This window comes from Sebastes umbrosus, chromosome 24 (genome assembly GCF_015220745.1).
Source record: "Sebastes umbrosus isolate fSebUmb1 chromosome 24, fSebUmb1.pri, whole genome shotgun sequence".
Taxonomy (NCBI): Eukaryota; Metazoa; Chordata; class Actinopteri; order Perciformes; family Sebastidae; genus Sebastes; species Sebastes umbrosus.
In genome coordinates, this window is record NC_051292.1 from 2,423,239 (window position 1) to 2,442,422 (window position 19,184).

At 38.1% G+C, this 19,184-nt stretch overlaps 1 protein-coding gene across 2 annotated transcripts in view; it reads left to right on the forward strand.

Annotated features, from left to right (window-relative positions):
* The first annotated feature begins 4,173 nt into the window (after nucleotides 1-4,173).
* The window catches only part of LOC119483921 (activin receptor type-2A-like), a 48,528-nt gene continuing 33,517 nt past the window's right edge, over nucleotides 4,174-19,184 (forward strand). For both annotated transcript variants that reach the window (XR_005205853.1, XM_037762415.1), the window contains exon 1: nucleotides 4,174-5,104. Coding sequence is in view for 1 of the 2 variants with exons in the window: in XM_037762415.1 (XP_037618343.1) it covers nucleotides 5,050-5,104 (55 nt within the window). In the remaining variant the exon portion in view is untranslated. The remainder of the gene's footprint in view (nucleotides 5,105-19,184) is intronic.

The following is a 19,184-nucleotide window of genomic DNA, read 5'->3' on the forward strand; positions in this document are numbered from 1 at the left end:
GTGCCTTAAATACACAGTATGTACTCTATTCTGTGCAAGGAATCTGCTGTATGAATTTATTTTTTTCATTTATTTATTTGTATTTCTTAATTATTATTATTATTATTATTATTATCATTATTTAAACTTTTTAATTATTATCATTTTTATATATTTTTATTTATTACAATTGCCATTATTATTTTATTTAATTTGTATTTTACATTTTTTATTTTTTATTTATTATAATTATATTTTCTATATTTTTATGTTTCTTTTAAATATTATTATTATTGTTGATGTTTTAATTTTAAATGTTTAATTTATTATTTATTATAATTTTATTTTTTTATATTTATTATTTTAATTTGTATTATATATTTTATTTTTATTTTTTATTTTAATTATTATTGTTATTATAAAAAAATGTACTCCCTTGTTCTTGAATACTTTGTTTTTCAATTTACAGTTACTATCTGTTTCATTATATGCACATAATACTTTATTTTTTATGGTTTAGGTTGTTGTCATTTTTCTTAAAGAAACAATAAAAAGCATGATTCAAAAAGTTTTTATAAAAATTATTAATCTTCTTTTTGTGTTTCTACACCCCCCATTTCTTCTTTCTCTCTTTCTATAAACTAACACTGACATGTACATGCTTGCGTACATCATTAACACCTAATTCAACCTCAACCCAGCTTAACCTACATGGAACAGTTACAGTGCATTTTATGTCACCTTACATGTTCCTGTTTTTAACCCTCTGTGGACATTGCTTCTACTGACCCCACTGTATAATATTTAAAAAATGAAATATATGAAAATATGTACATTTTATTGGCCACAAAGTCATTCGCAGACGAAGAAATGTACAGTATGTTACACTTATATTATATCTTACATAGTGATTTTACTTATATTTAGGGTCAATGAGACTTTTCTTGTTGAAAAAAGCTATAATTCAGTATTTCTTTCTATGTTATATTAAAGTGGAAAGCCTCACAAGCAGCCAGACAAAGCAGTGTGGAGGAAACTCTCCTTCTATAACTATATATACCTGCATCGCTGCAGCTGATGGGGTTTCAGTGACCTTGGATCTAACTTACAAAGAGACTCATAGAGCTGAGTGACGACATTAAAACGCATCATGGAGGCTCAACAAGGCCGGAAGAAGAGAGGAGCGTGAGTGCTTAGCTGACTGCGTGTCGTGCTATAAGATGGTCCTGAATTAAGCTCATGTTTAATTTAGTGGATGATTACAACAGCTGACTGAGCGTTTACATGCTGCATGGATAGATTAACAGAGAGAAGACAGATCAAATTATCTCAATTTGGAGAAGATAAACCACTCTTATGTTGCATTACTTCATTTAACGGTACAATAATTTGTACAATAATTCAACTGTGCAAAACTCTGGCATCAATACTACATTTATACTGTACATTTCAAGAAATATTCTTATTTAATTCTTCTTTATATTAGTCTTGCATTTATATTTAACACACTTAATTTATTTTTAGTTACTTCTTTACACTGTGGTTACATATTGTTTGTGTTTGATGCACATATTTATTTATATATTGTGTTATATGTCTCCTGAGAAATTTATTTTATTTTATTTTCATGTATAATGTTTTATTTATTATATTTTTTATTTAATTGTTTCTATTTTTCTATATTTCTTAGTTATTTATTTTTATTTTCTTTAATAATTTGGCATGTTTTATAACTGTATTTATTTTTATTATTTATTTATTCTTATCTTTTTTTCATTGTTTTGATTTTTTTTTATTCTTTATTTTATTCTACAGTATGTAAAGTGTCTTTGAGAACTTTGAAAGCGCTATATAAATCATATATATTATTATTATATTTATTATTATTCCAAATAAATTAGAAAAGTCCACCTTATAACTTCAGTAATAACAATATCTGATGATATGCGTTAAAGCCTGCTTCTATTATAATATCTGGCAAAGAAGATCCCTTGTTGATGCTGCTGTGTTACTGTTAAAACCCTGATTTATATTCATAATTGCTAATTTCCTCTTTAATAAATGATTTAAATAGCTTCCAGCTCAAATGCTAGAATATCATCTTACCAAACTCACGGTCATTTTGAAGTAGAAATCCTGCAGGTGAAGAACGGGTGACCATGCAAGAGTTCGAGCAGGGTTCACCACCTAAATTCCTGTAACTTAATTAGTTAATCGTTTGTGATGCAACACAAAAGGAACCTAACAATGAAGTTTAATCTAATCTCATACAGTAACTATGTTGACAATGTCCTGATAGGTAATCAGATGTTTTTAGGATGCATGTTTCTAATATTTTCTTCAGTGCGTAATCTGTGAAATGATAATAAACATCCCCCACGTTTCCTGGACGGAGCCGGAGTAGTTCATTTGTGATGAAAGTTCACAATCACTGCCAGGGGAATAACATGTACAGGAAGTGAACTCCTCACCCGGGCCAGCATTAGTGCCTCCAGCTCCAACCATTAAGCCATGTACAGGTCCGTGCGTTTTACTGAAGATGGAAGCCTACACGCTCCAATATAGAACAGGTGACTCAGCTTCCAGCTTGGCAGAGAAATCCCCGGAGACCTTTGACCTCCTAATCGTTTAGCAGCGCTTATGGGTTGGAGATCTGCTCCAGGCTATTAGAGAGATTAGTGTCACGCAGATTTGGGAATGGGCCAAGCCTATATCTGTACTTCATGGTATTCTCAGCATTTATTACTGAGCACCCAACCCATGTTGGAACCTGATATGTGACCATATAGTAGCACGGCATGAGGCTATATGTAGGGGCAATATGTGTTGACCTACATAGAGTGGCAGGCCACATATAATGTGCATAAAAATAGAATATATTTTATGGTCTAAAAAAACTCATGAAACATCACTATAATTGGCTATGGGTGCTGTTTATGATCTCTTATATAGCTTTTATGTATGTTTGCTGCAAGAAAAGAGACATATATGCTTAATAATACATGATATGCACACAGATTGTAGCCTGCAACAGCCTTTATTTTGCAAATACTTGTAGCCTGCATGGTAAATATTGCTTTGGTTATTTATTATTTTGAAAAGCTGACTCTGACCGCCCCTCTTTTCTTGCAACAGCACACGCCAGAGTACAAATCGAGCAGCCTTCCAGAATAAAAACAATCCCCTGCTCCTAAAGCTGTTTCATCAAGCTCACTAAAATGAGTCAAGCTGAAACCGGAAATGGCTTCAAAATGATAATAAACTAAAATATAACATTGGAAATACTTAATATTCATATTAATTCAAGCCAAGCAAATTAAAACCCCATAATTTAATATAGAAATAAGATTCCTAGGACCTGTTAGACCAATTTCATCATGTCAGGACCCCCAAAATGACCTGCCAAACCCTCTATTATAAACTACAATGTAACTATACTGTAAACTAACATATGGTGTAATTCCTCAAATAAACGTGCAATTATTATTATTATTATTATTATTATTATTAATAATAATAATAATAATAATAATAATAATGTAGAATGAAATAAATAATTTAAAAAGACTCTTAAATACAGAAAAAAGATAAGAATAAATAAATAATAAAATAAATAGAATTTTAAAACATATGAAATTAGAAAAGAAAAGAAAAGAAAAAGTTAGAATAAATAAATAAGAATTGTTAAAAATAATTAATGATATAATAAATTAAACAATCATAATAATAATAATAATCATCATCATCATTTAAAATAATATTAATATATACAAAATTAAAAATATAATAAAGACGAAAAAACTCTTAAATAAAAATTAAAAATCTAACATTAAAAAATAGTAATGAAAATAAAAAATATAGTAATATAATAATAATAATAATATAATCATGTAGAATATAATATATAATAATATAAAAACAGAAAAAAATATAAGAATAAATAAATAATAAAATAAATAGAGTTACAAAACTCTTTTTATATTTATAGTCTACATAAAAAAAATTATCAATAGCACCTTTATTTTGTCCTAGCAGTGGAGTATGCCCACTATCTATCTATCTATCTATCTATCTATCTATCTATCTATCTATCCATCCATCCATCCATCCATCCATCTATCTTATATTCCATTTTATTTTGAAAAGCCTCACCGGAAGCTCTGAATGTCAGTTAGAACTTGACCCATGTAGCAGTGACGCCATCTTGAAATCGTCCCGAGCAGAGAGGAGTCGACGGAGAAGAGGAGAGACGGACTAAAACTCGATATCTGCGTTAGCTAACACGGATTAACGGCAGCTTTACGGTGTTATTGCTCACATATGATAGTTTCCACTCGTTCTAACGAGTCATTTGGACGTGGGGACGGTTGTTTGGATCACTTTGGAGCGGACTAACACCTCGGAGAAGAGGAGCTGGTTGTTGGAGCGGCTGGAGCTCCTGGTTGTGGCCGGGCAGCTTCACCGGACTACCGGACTAAAACTACCGCTTCCACACGGAATATAACAACAACAACAACATATTTAACCTCTTATTTCTCTCTAAGGAGATTTAAAACCTTAATTAAAACATTGTTTTCCTTAAAAGCGTCTCCTTATCCAGGAGAAGTTTGATTTTGGAGAGCGGTGTGCGCTTGATTTCCAGTCCGATGGAAGTGAGCCCTGCCCGGCTGTGGCTCGGCTCTCTGCACCGCTGCTCTGGAAGAAACACCACCACTACCACTAGCAGCAGCAGCAGCTTGCACAGGTGAACACTGTCTGATCATGCACACCTGGCAAGTACATGACAGTCCAGGCTTCAATGCCAACGCCATTGCTTGTCTGTAAACCTGGAAATACCTCTTCTTCTTCATCCTCCTCCTCTTCCTCTCCATTGGACTAAAGCCTTGCTTGCATTACCTGGGATATTTTTGGATTTTTCCAATATTGACATGTCCTTTTCTGCAGAGACAATGCTCTCTGGAGCACTTTTAATCTGACTGTTGCATTTTTAGATATTTTTTTTTGGGCTTTTTTTGTTGTTGTTGTTTTTTTATTCTCTTTCTAAGACAGAGGATCAGATTCGGATGGAAAATGGGAGACGCCACCAAACTGGCCTTCGCCGTTTTCCTCATCTCCTGCTCTTCAGGTGGGTGTGGAGAGTGGATGGTGGTTATGCATGGCTTATATTGTCAGCAGAGTGCAATGCATAGCTTGTTGTTATCTGTGGAGGATGCAATGCAATGCAACCCTGTGGGAAAGACTCATTATTGGTGCCCTTTTATTTTGCAGCCTCCATGTGTGGATATGCATTGTGCATGTTGCAGATAGTGAACAATATGAATATTAATAATAATAACAACAGAAAATGTAAAAATCTGCCTTCAAATGCTCTTAAAAAGCTTTTATATTCTAATCCTAGAATATATATTAGCTCAAAAGGTCATGGAAGGTTAGGTTTGGTCAATAGAAAATGTAAAAATCTGCCTTCAAAGGCTCTTAAAAAGCTTTTATCTCCAACCTGTCACAACTGCGAGAACCCTGTGGGAAAGACTCATTATTGGTGCCCTTTATTTTGCATCCTCAATGTGTGGATGTGCATTGTGCATGTTGCGGATATTGAGCTCAAGATGGGGCATGGGGACCTCAAGGGGTCCTTGATGGGCTCCTCGTGAGACATACCAGTACTAATTGGGTTTTAAAGCTTAATTTCACGACTAATTTGCACTGTTACTTTCCAATTTGCACTGTACACATATGTAATTACATGTGTACAAGACGTGGAGTGGAAATAAAAAGCGGTAAATGTATAAAATCCAAACTGGGATTACCACAATATGAATATTAATAATAATAACAACAGAAAATGTAAAAAATCTTCCTTCAAATACTCTTAAAAAGCTTTTATCTTCTATTCCTAGAATATATATATAAGCTCAAAAGGTCATGGAAGGTTAGGTTTGGTCAGGTCTTTGAAGGTTTTACAGCACATTCAGATTTTTACAGTGTATATTATAACATTGTAATGATCAAACCTCATCGCAGCAGAGCAATTTTCAGCCTCCATGTGTGGATATGCATTGTACATTTTGCAGATCGGGAGCTCAAGATGGGGCACCTCAAGGGGTCCTTGATGGGCTCCTAGTGGGACATACCAGTACAAATTGGCTTTTTTTAATCTTAATTGCATTAGGAGAATGGATGGAACAATTTGTATGACTATTTTGCAATGTTACTTCCTAACTTGTACTCTACACATATGTAACTACATGTGTACAAGACATGAGAAGTGGAAATAAAAAGTGGTAAATGTCTAAAACCCAAGCTGGGAGTACCACAATTTAAATAATACTAATAATGACAATAGAAAATGAAAAAAAAAGCCTTCAAAGGCTATTAAAAAGCTTTTATCTCCAACCTGTCATAACTGCGAGAATATATATTAGCTCAAAAGGTCATGGGAAGTTTGGTTTGGTCAGGTCTTTTCATTCAGTCTTTTACAATGTTTATTATAACATTGTAATGGTCAAACCTCATCGCAGCAGAGCAATTTTCAGCCTTCATGCTGGTGAACATTTTTTTTTACGTGTCCTCATTTCCCAGGGGTGGATGCATAATGAATGTCAGCGGGGTCAGTGAGGTGATAATAAGCTGGAAAGGGTCAACCCAGGAGTGCTAGTTTTCTTGCCGAGCATAGGCATTTCCTCATGTGATCTGCTTGTACTCGTTTAACGCATCAAAAGACATTTTCAACCTGCTTTCTTCATGCCAATAGACCATTTAAGTTTTACTACACAAAGGCATCAGTTTGAAGTGTGTAATGTTGAACGTTTTAGGTTTAATTGCACAAATTATAAAGGTTCTTTTCAGATCATGGGTTTAATTTTCCAATGAATGCAGCCTGAACTTGTTCCACCACCCTAAATGACACGTCTATCCTCACATAACACCAGAATGGTACACATGTATGACCAGGCAGTGTTCCTCTTGTGTCATAATACCAGAATTTGTCGTGATATTTACTTCATCACATGCAATATTTTCACTTTGCTTTATCTGTTTGTTTGACTGGATTGTGATTGACAGGAGGCAGGGCCTGACATAACCACAGAGATTGAGTTGAAAGATTCACTTGTAAAGCAAAAGCCTCACCTGGAGGCAGCATTTTTCTTATAGCTCTTTATTAATTGGATTACTGGATGATTGCATTAATATTAAGCCATTTGTGCTCAAAGACTATCTTTAGTATGATACGGAAAAATACCACAACATGTGTTCTGATTGGTCAAAAGTCCTGAAATTGGGTATGGAAGTATATAACTACAACTGAAGCAGAATAGGATGTTTCTTTCTGTATTTAAAATGTTATAGCCTATTATTTGTGCAACTTAACAAAACTGGTTTTCTGTGCTTCTTGGAAGTGCAATGAATGACCTTGCTTATAAAATATCCACCTATATAAAAGCAGTTCCAATTAAGACTTAAGAAATGGAAAAATTAAATCTCAAGTCGCAGTGGAATTGTCCTTTTACAGTGAGCCCTTGGGTGTCTTTGAGTAGAAATTAAAAGGCTGCTCAAATGCGGTAATAGTTGGGATTGGTTGGAGTGTAAGCCAGGTGCTGTCTTTATTGCACAGTGCAGCAGATGATTATTCCACTTGCTCATTACTGTCTGAAGTGGGGAAATGAATGGTTCCCTACTTGAGGTGGAATAATAATCCTCTATGAAATCCAAGTTGAATTGGCACAGCTCAAGACGCCACCAAGAAGAAACCACTGATAATGGCGGGGCACTCAGCCCAGAGTGGTTTTATTTGATGAGGCCTATTGCAACATGCCAAAATATTCAAGATAACGTGGAGATTTTTATTCAAAGACTTCAAAATGCAGAGGATTGCTGCTGTTTGGCAACCAACAACTCAAGTAACACTGTCTTTTTATTTTGTTCAGATTAAATTCAGGTGTTGGTTATGTACATTTCACCAGACAGGAGGTGATGTAATGATACAGCTCCTTAACAGCAACCAAAATCGAATTTTTCAGTTTACAATGATGTGAAGCTTAAAAGCTTAAACAATTTGTTGATTAATTAGCAACAGTTGGGATTGATTAACTGTTGTTTCGAGCCAAAATGCCAAACAGATTGCTGCTTTCAGCCTCTTAAACGCAAAAAATTCCTGTTTTAGTTCATCTTATATTATAGTAAATTAAATATCTCTGCAATTTGAACTGTTGTTTGGACAAAAACGACAATTAGAAGATCACAATGGGCTCTGTGAACATGTGTTTGTTATTTTTCACTACATTTCAGAGACCAAATAGGTAATTGACGATGTATTTGGCAGATTAATCATTGATAAATTAATTGATACTTGGTACTAGGGCTGTTTTAAGAAATTGTGCCCAGCAAATGTTCAATATTTTTGCAAATGAATGACTTAAATTATTCATCAATTTTCAGACAAGTCATTGATAAATTGATATAAATAAATGTTGTTAAGCATTAGCATGCTATATGCAGTTTATGGGATTCCCTTTACAGGGTTTCTGGATGTTCATGAATATTCAAAGTTTCCTAATTAAGCTTTAAAACCAGACATGCCTTGCTTTTGTAATATGCTATTATTTTTGGACTAGAGGGTGTAGATGTGAAATTTGACCTGGTTTAAGGTTGCACTCAGCAGCTGCCCAGTGTTTTGATCCATGCAGGCATGTGTAAATGCTGCTGTAACACATGGCGGGTCAAGGTTGTCTGCCAGAGCGGTGGTGTGACAGGGTAGTAAATGGACTTCTTGTGTATATTTTGCTTCTTTGGGCTGAGCTTGAAAACTGGAAAGTGACACTTTTACTTCCAAGCAACTGATAACGTGACTCAGCAGCAGGCGGATGTTGAACCCAGGTCATCTGTTTGAAATGCGACCTCTGCCTTACATCTCATGTGAGCTTGAACTGCAAATATTTACTGTGCTGATGCATAACTTATGGCACGATCAGATCCTGTCAGAAGAGAAACTTAGTGGTGATTGAAAATTCGTTTTTTCAGCCTTGATGTTTCCCGTTCTGTGTCAGAAATCGGCTATAGAAGTGTGACAACACATGCATCACACAGGCTATTATGCACACGAAAAGCAAGCAACAACTGCGGTATATTTTATTGACCCTTTTTGTGTTGAGGTCACGATTACATCACGGTGTTAGCTCGAGGCAAAACAAGGGAAAGACTGCAGGCAAACACTAGCAGTGGGCTAAAGATACACATGTAAAATGTCATCTTGCTGTGTTGTTGGGTGCCAGAATCCAGACATCACATACATTTGAGATGACATCAATTCTCAATCAATTGTTCTAATTTTTCCTAATGACTTAATGAGTATAAATGAAGTCAAAGCAACAAGACCCCGGCCTGTTTCTCCTCTTCTTCTGACGTGCTCTGTAATCAATCAACCACTAGCTGCAGAGGTCATACTCTGGTGTAAAAGTTTTGCTTGTAATTTGGAGAAAAATGTCTGTTTAGATTTCTGTATCCTCCACTGAGGCTGATAGATGGATAAGTCTCGTCTCGTGCTCTGCCTTCACATTTAGCCTCCTTTTTTTTTGTACACTGCAGCAGTTTCACACAGACATTGATCCTCTTGCACACCAGTGTAAGGTTACATCAATATGGCGAGGATGAAGCAGCTCTGTTTTTTGTTTTTTTTTATATCCTCAGCAGCACAACAGATCTGATGATTCAGTTTCAGCTCTGCTACACATCAGACTTGAAACGGTATCTGAACTCAGTCATCAGGCCAGGCTCTCTGTGTTCTGTCCCATTGAACTGGGGAAAACTAACATTTACCAGTTGCTTTAGCTGGGGGACTTGGTTGACTTCCCTGCCAGGAGATTAAGTCTCTCACTCGTTTCTCAGCTCTGAGCTCTGTGTTTTACAGTCGACCCTGACCTCTGACCTCCTATAGAGGATTGAAATAGATAAAGAGACCTTTCCTTTCAGCATGCAATTAATGATCAGATTATTTTCATCATTTACACACATCTAAACTCAACCATTTGAGTACAATTCAAATGCAGTTGTTCTTGGCGAATCGCACCCGTTCCCAGGCTCAGTTAATCATTAGAAGACATCTGAAGTGCTCTGTTTTTAAACTAAAAACCTAGAAACACTTAGTCCCGTTATTAAAAATCGGAAACTCAAATGATGACAAACTTTGCCGTTACAAACCGTCCTAATAGCTGACTAAAACTAATGTTTACTCTGGCTGGCTGAGCTGGTGGTTATTTACTCTTTAAATAGTTTAAAATCATTACAAGGGCACTGAATTAATAGTTAAAAAGAGTGGAAACTGAGATACTCCGTTTCTGAAGCTTTTGCCAGTCTTGCTGAAAAAAAAAATTGCTTTTTTTGTGGTGTTGCTCAAGGCTGCCATTTTCTCTGTATTTCTGTATATAAAAACATACTTTCAAAAGTGTAAAACCAGCAGGAATGTCATCTAAATTAAATAAAAAACGGGTTATTTAATGCACAAAAGGTTTGTAATTCGTAACTATATTAAAACCACTCTTCCTAACCATCCTGTGTCCTTCTGCTGTAGTGTTTTCCTGGAGCGGTCAGAGGCCGGCTACCGGCTCTGTCCCATTTTCCCCCCTATCTATTTCTAATATGTTCTCTTGAATTATGCATTAGGCTCCAAAAGCACAGGTGTATTTGTTAAGGCCAGATGTAGCCTGGATTTCCCATCGGGCCCAACTAGTCACACTGCTCCCTTCCAGGGCTGTGCATCATTCTGTGCTTTAACATCATAAAAAAACAAAGGGGCTGTACTAGTTCATGTTCATAGAGGTAAAATGGTGACCAGAAACAGCATGTTGCCAGATGGGCAGGGGGAATTATGACCCTCCTAAATTTAGACCATGGCCAGGTGTTTTGTGCTCTGAGCACACTGCAAGAAACATGGATGTTGTGTGTATTTTGGTGGTGCAAGGTTGGCAACTGTACTGCAGTTATGCAGTGGAAGTTGAATAAATACGTGTGTATATATATTTATGCACACAGTACATTACTTTGCTCCCGTGCTGGTACTCCTGTCTGTTTCTCCAGACTCCATCTACTGTAGGTAATACACTGACTATGGAGAAGTACCTCATACAACCCCACTTCAAAACACCTGAACTATCCCTTTAAGGTGGAAGTCAATAATAATCTCCAAAAAAGGACTTTAGAGCGTACCATCGACCCCAACAACGGGCCAAATCTTCCTCTGCAAACTGAGGTTGTGGTGAATTCATAAATTTTGATCAACTGCACTCAACTTAATCTCTATTATTTTACATGAGACAGGCGTTAATGAAATTAACTGGAAAGGAAAAACAGAAGTGCAGGTGACCTTTTGAAAAGTTCAATTACGATCACTATTTCTCTGTTTGTTTATGTGCTACGAGTTTCTCTGGTCACATTGACTTATTTTCGCTTGATTGATCGTCAATCATGTGAAAGGCATAACCTTTTTAAAATAACACAATGATGTATTAACAGGTTTCAAGCGGCCTAAGGCCTCTTAAAACACACTTACCACATAAAATGACTATCTAAACTTTCACTACAATTACGAATCATCAAAACACCATAATTGCTATTGAGGGGATTTTCTTCAGCTGCAGCGATTTGTTTCGACCTGCTCCTGGTATCGTTGGGCTGAGTATTGGCACACAGGACAATACACACTCGAGCACTTTTCTGAGGCTGACACCATCTGATGCAGTAAATCTTCGATACTCCAAATGCAAGGGATTATTTGCAAATGCTGTAAGGCTCTGAATCTTTTTATAACAGCAGTGAAGGGACTAAAATAACATACATATTTAATTCAGCTTCCACCTCCTCCACGGAGGTGTCAGCTTGGAGTAAGACCGTTTGAGCTGTACTGTCCCTGATCCTGATTATTCTGCTCAATACTGTAGTCATAGTTATTAATCACATGATTCTTTTGACCTTTTTGCATCTAAATAGCAGGGTCTGAAATGAACTTTATTCACTGCCTTCCACTGTGGGAACTGACGCCGTTGTATCCATCTCTGCTCTCGTCAAGGCAACCAGACTCCACTGAAAAAAACTGTAATTTTACCTTGGAGAACACGGGAGTTTCTGGTCTACCGCTGACTTGATCGGTTAGTTTGTTTGTGCTACTGTGAGACTTTGGTGAATCCGAACTAACCCTTTAAAACACCGAAGTCACACAATAGCACAACCAAACTAGCCAAACAAGGCAGCGGTAGATCAGCAACTTCCGTGTTCTGAGAGGTAGAGAGCTAGTTTGACCGTTTGGTCGGAGTTTGTGATTGATTGACAGCCAGCTTTCATAGACAGCAGCTGGACAGCAGACCTCAGATCAGCTCTGATTGGTTGTTTTCCTCCGGTCTGTGAAATCTTGCAGATGCCGTTAGGAGCACCGGAGGACACAGAGGCCCATGATTTTTTTCAGGTTACCCGTTTCATGTACTACTGTCAGGATATAGCGTTTTATAAAAATAACTTTTTTTTAATCATATTCGCTCCAATCTTACCTACTTCAGTTTTAATTGTGTAGTCGTAGGAGACAGGTGGGTCAGCGGGGACGACGACGGTCCACCTTGTAACCAAAAGGTCACATGTTGGACATCCACTACATTCATCCTGTCAGCACCTGCGTCCTTGAGCCTTACCTGCTCAGCTTATTGTAAGTCATGCCGGATAAGAGCATCAGCTAAAAGCCTAAAATGTAAATGCGGACCGAGCCCACCTCTATAATGGGCGGTCGATGAATTACCCCTGTAACCATTACTGACTCAAATTAAAACAAATGATGGGGAAGATGGTGAGTCCAAGGTTGGAAAAACAACATCACCTTTAGTGTTCTTTGAGATGTTTGGTGATTAACTTGAGCTATACGTTGAGAGCTTTTTGGATAAAACTATTCATATATACAGGACTATTTTATCTTAGTCTAGACTTGATGTGTCGGTACCCCGGAGAACGGTCCAGAACGGTCCTTTACTGTAATTAATGCATCCTGCAGATGTTGCTTTATGTGCTTGGGAGCGTTTCAGTCTAGACAGACTGGCTGCTCAGACGGAGAGGCCCTGCTTTGATCCTTGATTAAAAACTGCGAGCTGTACATTCATCATGCTCTTGTTTCAGGCTCTCTCAAGGGTCCTCGCCTGCTTTACGCTCCCTCCTTCCTCCTCCTCCTCCTCCTCTTCATCCTCGTCCGTCTCTTGCCAAGATTCCTCACTGTCATGAAGGTCGCTCTAACCTCTTATCACCAAAACCACTAAAGGGTAATGGTGTCTCGGGCACTCGGCTGAAACACTGTTTGCTCGCGATATTGTGGGTTCGTTATCCGGCCATTATTGCTGCTGTCACTTTGTGTTGCTATCTGATAAACCTCAAATGTCATTTGGGATGCACTGAGCAGCAGCCGTATGAGCTGAACATCAACAGGTCTTTGGTCTGACATTTTTTTTCCTGTAATCAACACAAAAATTGAAAGAATAATAAGTAAGTCAGTACAAAAAAACACCAAAGTTACACGATAACAACACACAGTGTATTTCCTTCAGTAGATGGCAGTCATCTCACCCCCAGTTTGGAGAAACAGACAGGAGTACCAGCACGATGTTTGAAATATTTCCGCTGGTTTATCTTGCCATAAGACAGCTTTACAGTCTGTTTCCGACGTGGAACTGAAGCCGTTATCTATGCTCTTGCCAAAGCAACCAGACTCCAAACCAGCTAATGGAAACACATCTAATTTGCATTTCTGTTTTTTTGCGACATTTAAAAATTTTACTTAAAATTTGCTTGATAATTGAAAGGAAACACAAAATCCAGTACAAAAATCCAAGCTTTTTTAGCCTTTTCAGCTCTTACCTGTTGACACACTTGTAGCTCAAACCTTTATCTGAATTTCCAGCGAGGTGAAGAGGGGATTTGTTCAGTCTTGAAACTCTTGGTCCGCTGACAAGTTTTTCTTCCCAGTATTGACGGGAAAGAGAGTTTTGAAATCTCAGCAGTGCCTGGTAGTCACTGAGTCATCATTGGTATTGATAAACAAAACTATAAAACCCTGCAGATATATTATTCTCTGCATTGGTGGAGTCAAATTAGCTTACTGCACCTGTAATGTAATCTCAATTAAAAATACACAAGTGTTGGTGTTTTATTTTGGCTGCCTCGTGACCGGAGTGTGTCATTAGTTTACACTAAATATAAAGAGGAGTCAGCGAGGTCGTCTGATGGCTGGAGGGGGATTTATTGACTCCCAGCGTTTATTGGTTTGTCTTGCACAAATGTGAAGCCGGCAAGTGCAAACAGTGGACGTAATTGAACGGCGGGCGACATGTCTTGGAGGGCCACGTGAGATGACTCAGAATGGGGCGGCGCATTCGTTACACACATCAGCAGCAGCAGTCTGTGATATAGTGTGGACTAACCTTGACCGTGTACACTTTTAGACTTTCTCTTTTCTGATGTGCTGCAGAAGCTGAACACGACGTTTGATTAGCCTGACAGAAATGGTATTTTCAATAGGAATGGTGACACTGTTTTTAAAGGTTTTATTGTAAGTCTGTGCTACCTTGTGATGGGTGCTTGAAGCACACTCAATAGCTTTACAGCAGTGGATTATGGGAAGTGGACTGGATTCACAAAGGACCACCTACAGGATGTACAGTTTATATAGGCTTGTCTTATAAAGGCTTGTCTGCCAGTCTCTCTGTGCCTCCCCCCTCCATTCTTCTTTTATCTGTTCAAAATGTTCCTTAAAGGGAGATTTGTCAAGTATTTAATACTCTTATCAACATGGGAGTGTGCAAATATGCTGCTTTTTGCAAATGTATGTGTATATTTATTATTGGAAATCAATTAACAACACAAAACAATAACAAATATTGACCAGAAACCCTCACAGGTACTGCATTTTGCATTAAAAAATATGCTCAAATCATAACATGTAATGGGGACACTTGTGGGAGACTCATATCTTGAGGTCAGGGGTCAAGGGACCCCTTTGAAAGTGGCCATGACAGTTTTCCTTGCCAAAATTGAGCGTTATTTAGCCTCCTTCCTGACAGGCTAGTATGACATTGTTGGTATCAATGTATTCCTCAGGTTTTTGTAGTTTCATACCAGTATCTTCTCTAGCTTTAAAACTGAGCTCACTACAACCTGCGAAAGATTTATAGCGTTAAAGGAATTAGGGTGTTAAAACAAATTTGCGTTATTGTTGCGTTAACATTGACAGTTCTACTTTATGAAAATGAATTGAAATGTCCATGCTGCAGGCTTTGTGATATTACAATATCACTGCAAACGGTTCAGCTTTAAGCTCAAGTGGCCCTTAACACACCCTTCAAATAAATCCAAACAATCCGAGCAGAGAGGGGACGTGGGGGAGCCGGGGGGATTTTGCAGTACAGTACCCTGCGAGAGCTAAGTTTTAAATTGCTAAAGAATGAAAGGAATGCCGTGGACGACTGCAGCCCATTACGCACGGCGGACATGTGCTCCTTGTGCAAACGGTACAGTCGTCGATTCACGGCGCTCTCCTGACCTGTCCAGCAACCGGCCCCATCAGCGCTAATTGAGGCGGAGACCAATGGGCGTTTGTCGCTCGGGCATACCAGCAGGGATTAAAGGGATTGGATTCAGTTGCTGAGTGCTGTGGTTTTTAATGCCCCCCCTCCCTCACCATGTCCCTCCTCCCCGCCATGGAAAGACTGCAGTCTTTGTGGCCAGCTCACCCGAGCCAACCCGAACCAACCCGACCACCCCTGCCATGTCACGACACCATCTGATTGAGCATTAATGTAGCACTCCGGTGAGAGCCAGGCTGCTCTGTGAAATTACTGTCTACTGTAAAATAGTGTCTGGCAAACTACACTTTTACCTCTCTATTCATTCAGACACAAGATTACCACTCCTGCTGGAGAAAATGTGAAATTAATAAAATTATACAGCTTTGCCACATTTTCCACATCCAAAGAACAAATCTGTATTATTTCCCCCACATCTCCTACTATAATCATTTTTTATAATTATTACCATCAGGGTGATAAAACGCTCTCACATCACAGAAGCACTGATTAAGCACCATGGCTAACTTCTTATCAAACTTTGTGCAATGGGAGTTGGGAATCCGCCGCCAGCTCTAAGATAGTGGTAACCTCATTGTGGGCTAGTGGTCTCCCATGCTGCCCCTGGTCCCTAATGCACGAGATAGTGGTGTAAAAACAGTCCTAAAGGCAATTTGGTGGTGGTGGGATGCATTTCCCATGTTTCTTTCTTCTGTTGATGTGTCGTTACGATGAAAGTTTTTGATCGCTCTTGTCCCCAACACTGTTTGCTTCATCCTGCAGGAAAATTACAGATATTTCCCACCAAAATAAGTGTGTGTATGCAGGTTTTTAAACACAGGAAAAATCTGCTAAAAATAGGCAATGTGAGTATGCCGTGCTATTGCGCTCCTTTTAGGGCTATACAATTAATCAAATATTAATCACAATCAAGGTTTTGGCTTCCCACAATTAAATTAACATGATCGACTGTTACTACTAATTTAAAATGCGTGCTCCGCTCATAGAAAACTTGATTTAATTTTAGGTAAAATGTTTTCATACAGTGTAGCACACTAGTAGCTTTTCTGCATTTTTTTGCCTAAAAACATGCCAGTAAATGTATTATTTATCTGTTTAACTAGAGCTGTAGCCCAACCCAACTTCATCACTAAGCCATGTCAAATCTTTCAATTTCCCTCCCTCCCCGACTGTTACTCTCTTCTTCTACTGCCCAACATGTGCAGAATATTTGCAGGATTTATGGAAGATTTTTTTCAGACATTATCACTGCTTTTATCCAGTTGGTGCTAAGGTGTTAACGCTACTATGATTAGAAGATTTCTGCTAAATGTATGCAGTTATTCACACATACAAAAGCTGTATTTAGTTGTGTCTTGAGTCAGTAACGTGGGGGAGCAGTGTCAAATTGCATCAGGAGCAACAACAACAAGTATTGCTTGAAAGCCAAGAGGCCAGCTCTGCAGACGTCATTTTGACCCCCAGTCTAACTTCTTTATTCAACGCTATTCAAAAATCATCACTCACAGTTGTTCTTAGTGCCGGTCGCACATATTCCCACACAAACCAACGCCCCGAACAACCATACATCACCTCGAATCTATTTCATCTCTGCCTGGACGCAGATGATAAGTTGATCCTTAGAACAAATTCCATCATAACGAACAATCCCTGCTCCTGGCAGGCACACAAAAAAAGCCTTGATGAATGAGTTGTTTGCCTACTTCGGTGCATGCAGGGCCGGGTGCAGGCCTGGCCCGCCAAAACGCCTTTTCATTATGAGGCTGCAGAGCAGAGTGCAGCGCGGCCTGCCTCTGTGGAAATTGGATATAAGTTGTCAGTTCTTGAGTCTGAAATGTCGCACCGTAATGCAATTATTGACAGATAATAAAGTCACCTGTTTTATTTTTCTTTCTTTTTAAAATCTTATTGCTGTGATGTTTCCGACCCAGAGATCACCTGTCAGTGAAAACAGAAACGTGAAGTCATTACTTCTCATGTGGCAGGAAGAAAAATGAACACCGTACAGGTTGAATGAATCATTGTGGTATTAAGACAACTGGTAAAGGAGACGAGCCAAGTATACATTTATATAAAGATATAGGTGTTCAAAATGGCGAGGTTAAAAAGTAGCCTCTTTGTCAGATGTTGTTTCTCTCCTTACAGTCAGTGTCTACGTTTACATGCAAAATATATTTAGAATATTAGTGTGCATGTAAACACATTCAGCTGTTAAAAATGCAGCTCAATGATTCCTAAATGAATCAGCCACTTTATCTGTTCCACCAACTAGCTTTAGTTTTTGGAATAGAGAGAACAAAACCCTCAGGCGTTGGCTGGCTACCTGCCAAAGTGACTTTTCTCCAACGTTTGGCAGGTGGTTGGTGGTCATTTCCCACCCAGCATGCACCTCACCGGCCTGGCCGCAGATCAGACCAGAACCATCTCTGCTGCGTGGCTCCGACCTCGCAGCCCTCTCACTTTGCTAATAAAGAGACATGTGCTAACACACAGGATCTGATGTAGCTCTCCCTTGTGCTTTTTGTTTCCTCTTTGGGAGTCTGGCTCGTAGTTGAGATGGAAGTGGTGGTTGAATGAGTGCATGTCATTTGAGTGAGAGAGTGAGTTTGTGCCAGCTCAGGCTACTTACTGTCTCATAAATGGTAATGCTTGGAGTAGAAAATGCTTATGGAGAAATACAGTGGTTCAGAGAAATAATGGAAACAACCAATAATGCAATATTTCAGTGCAGGGCCCATTTGCGCTCCAAAATGCAAACTTTGTATCTTGGGATTTTTAAGCAAACTAACCCCCAGTATTGAAAAAGAAAAATTTGATCACAAAAATAGAAAAATTAGCTATTTTAAAAAAGTAATTAAATGATGGGGTAATCTAACATATTTAAACTGAAATATATGTAATATATATATGTGTTTAAAAGTGGGGTTTTCAGCTCTGAAGCTACATTTAGCAAAAGATCTGTGGCAGTCATTTATTATGCAGGACCAAATAACTTCTAGATGTGATAGAACTATATTAACACTACACAGAATCAACATTTGGTTACAAGAAAAATGAAAACTAGTGAGTTATTAATATTGAAAAATGAAAGATTCTTCGTTCGGGTAAGAAAATATTTACTTTTTATTCAAATGATTACTGTAAAACATTCAGCAACATCTATTTACATGAATACAAGAAAATCTGTGACAAGACGTAGCACTATTAGTAAGTAATTGCAATTACTTCTTTAAGATCGCACATTCAACTTTAACTTAGCTTAATAACAGCAACTTTCGTAGCTCGTTTCCAAACTATCATTTGGTTAATTATCCGTGGTATTGCTGTGAATTTGCTCAGCATACATCATGATTGAACATTTAACTTGCTCTGGGAGCTCGAATCAATTTCGCGGATATCGGTTTCCTTTTTGAAGCTTCAGGTGAACTCGGGCCAGCAGCGAGTTGGCTGTTTGTCAGCCTATCACGGCGCATCTCGCTATCAGAGAGGAAAAGCATCACCCTCTGCGTCCTGCTCTCGGTGTCAGGGCCTCGTTCTCGGAATTGCCTCTACCTGACATGACCTGTTGGCCGCCACACAAAAGATTGAATTTTCGGAGCCGGC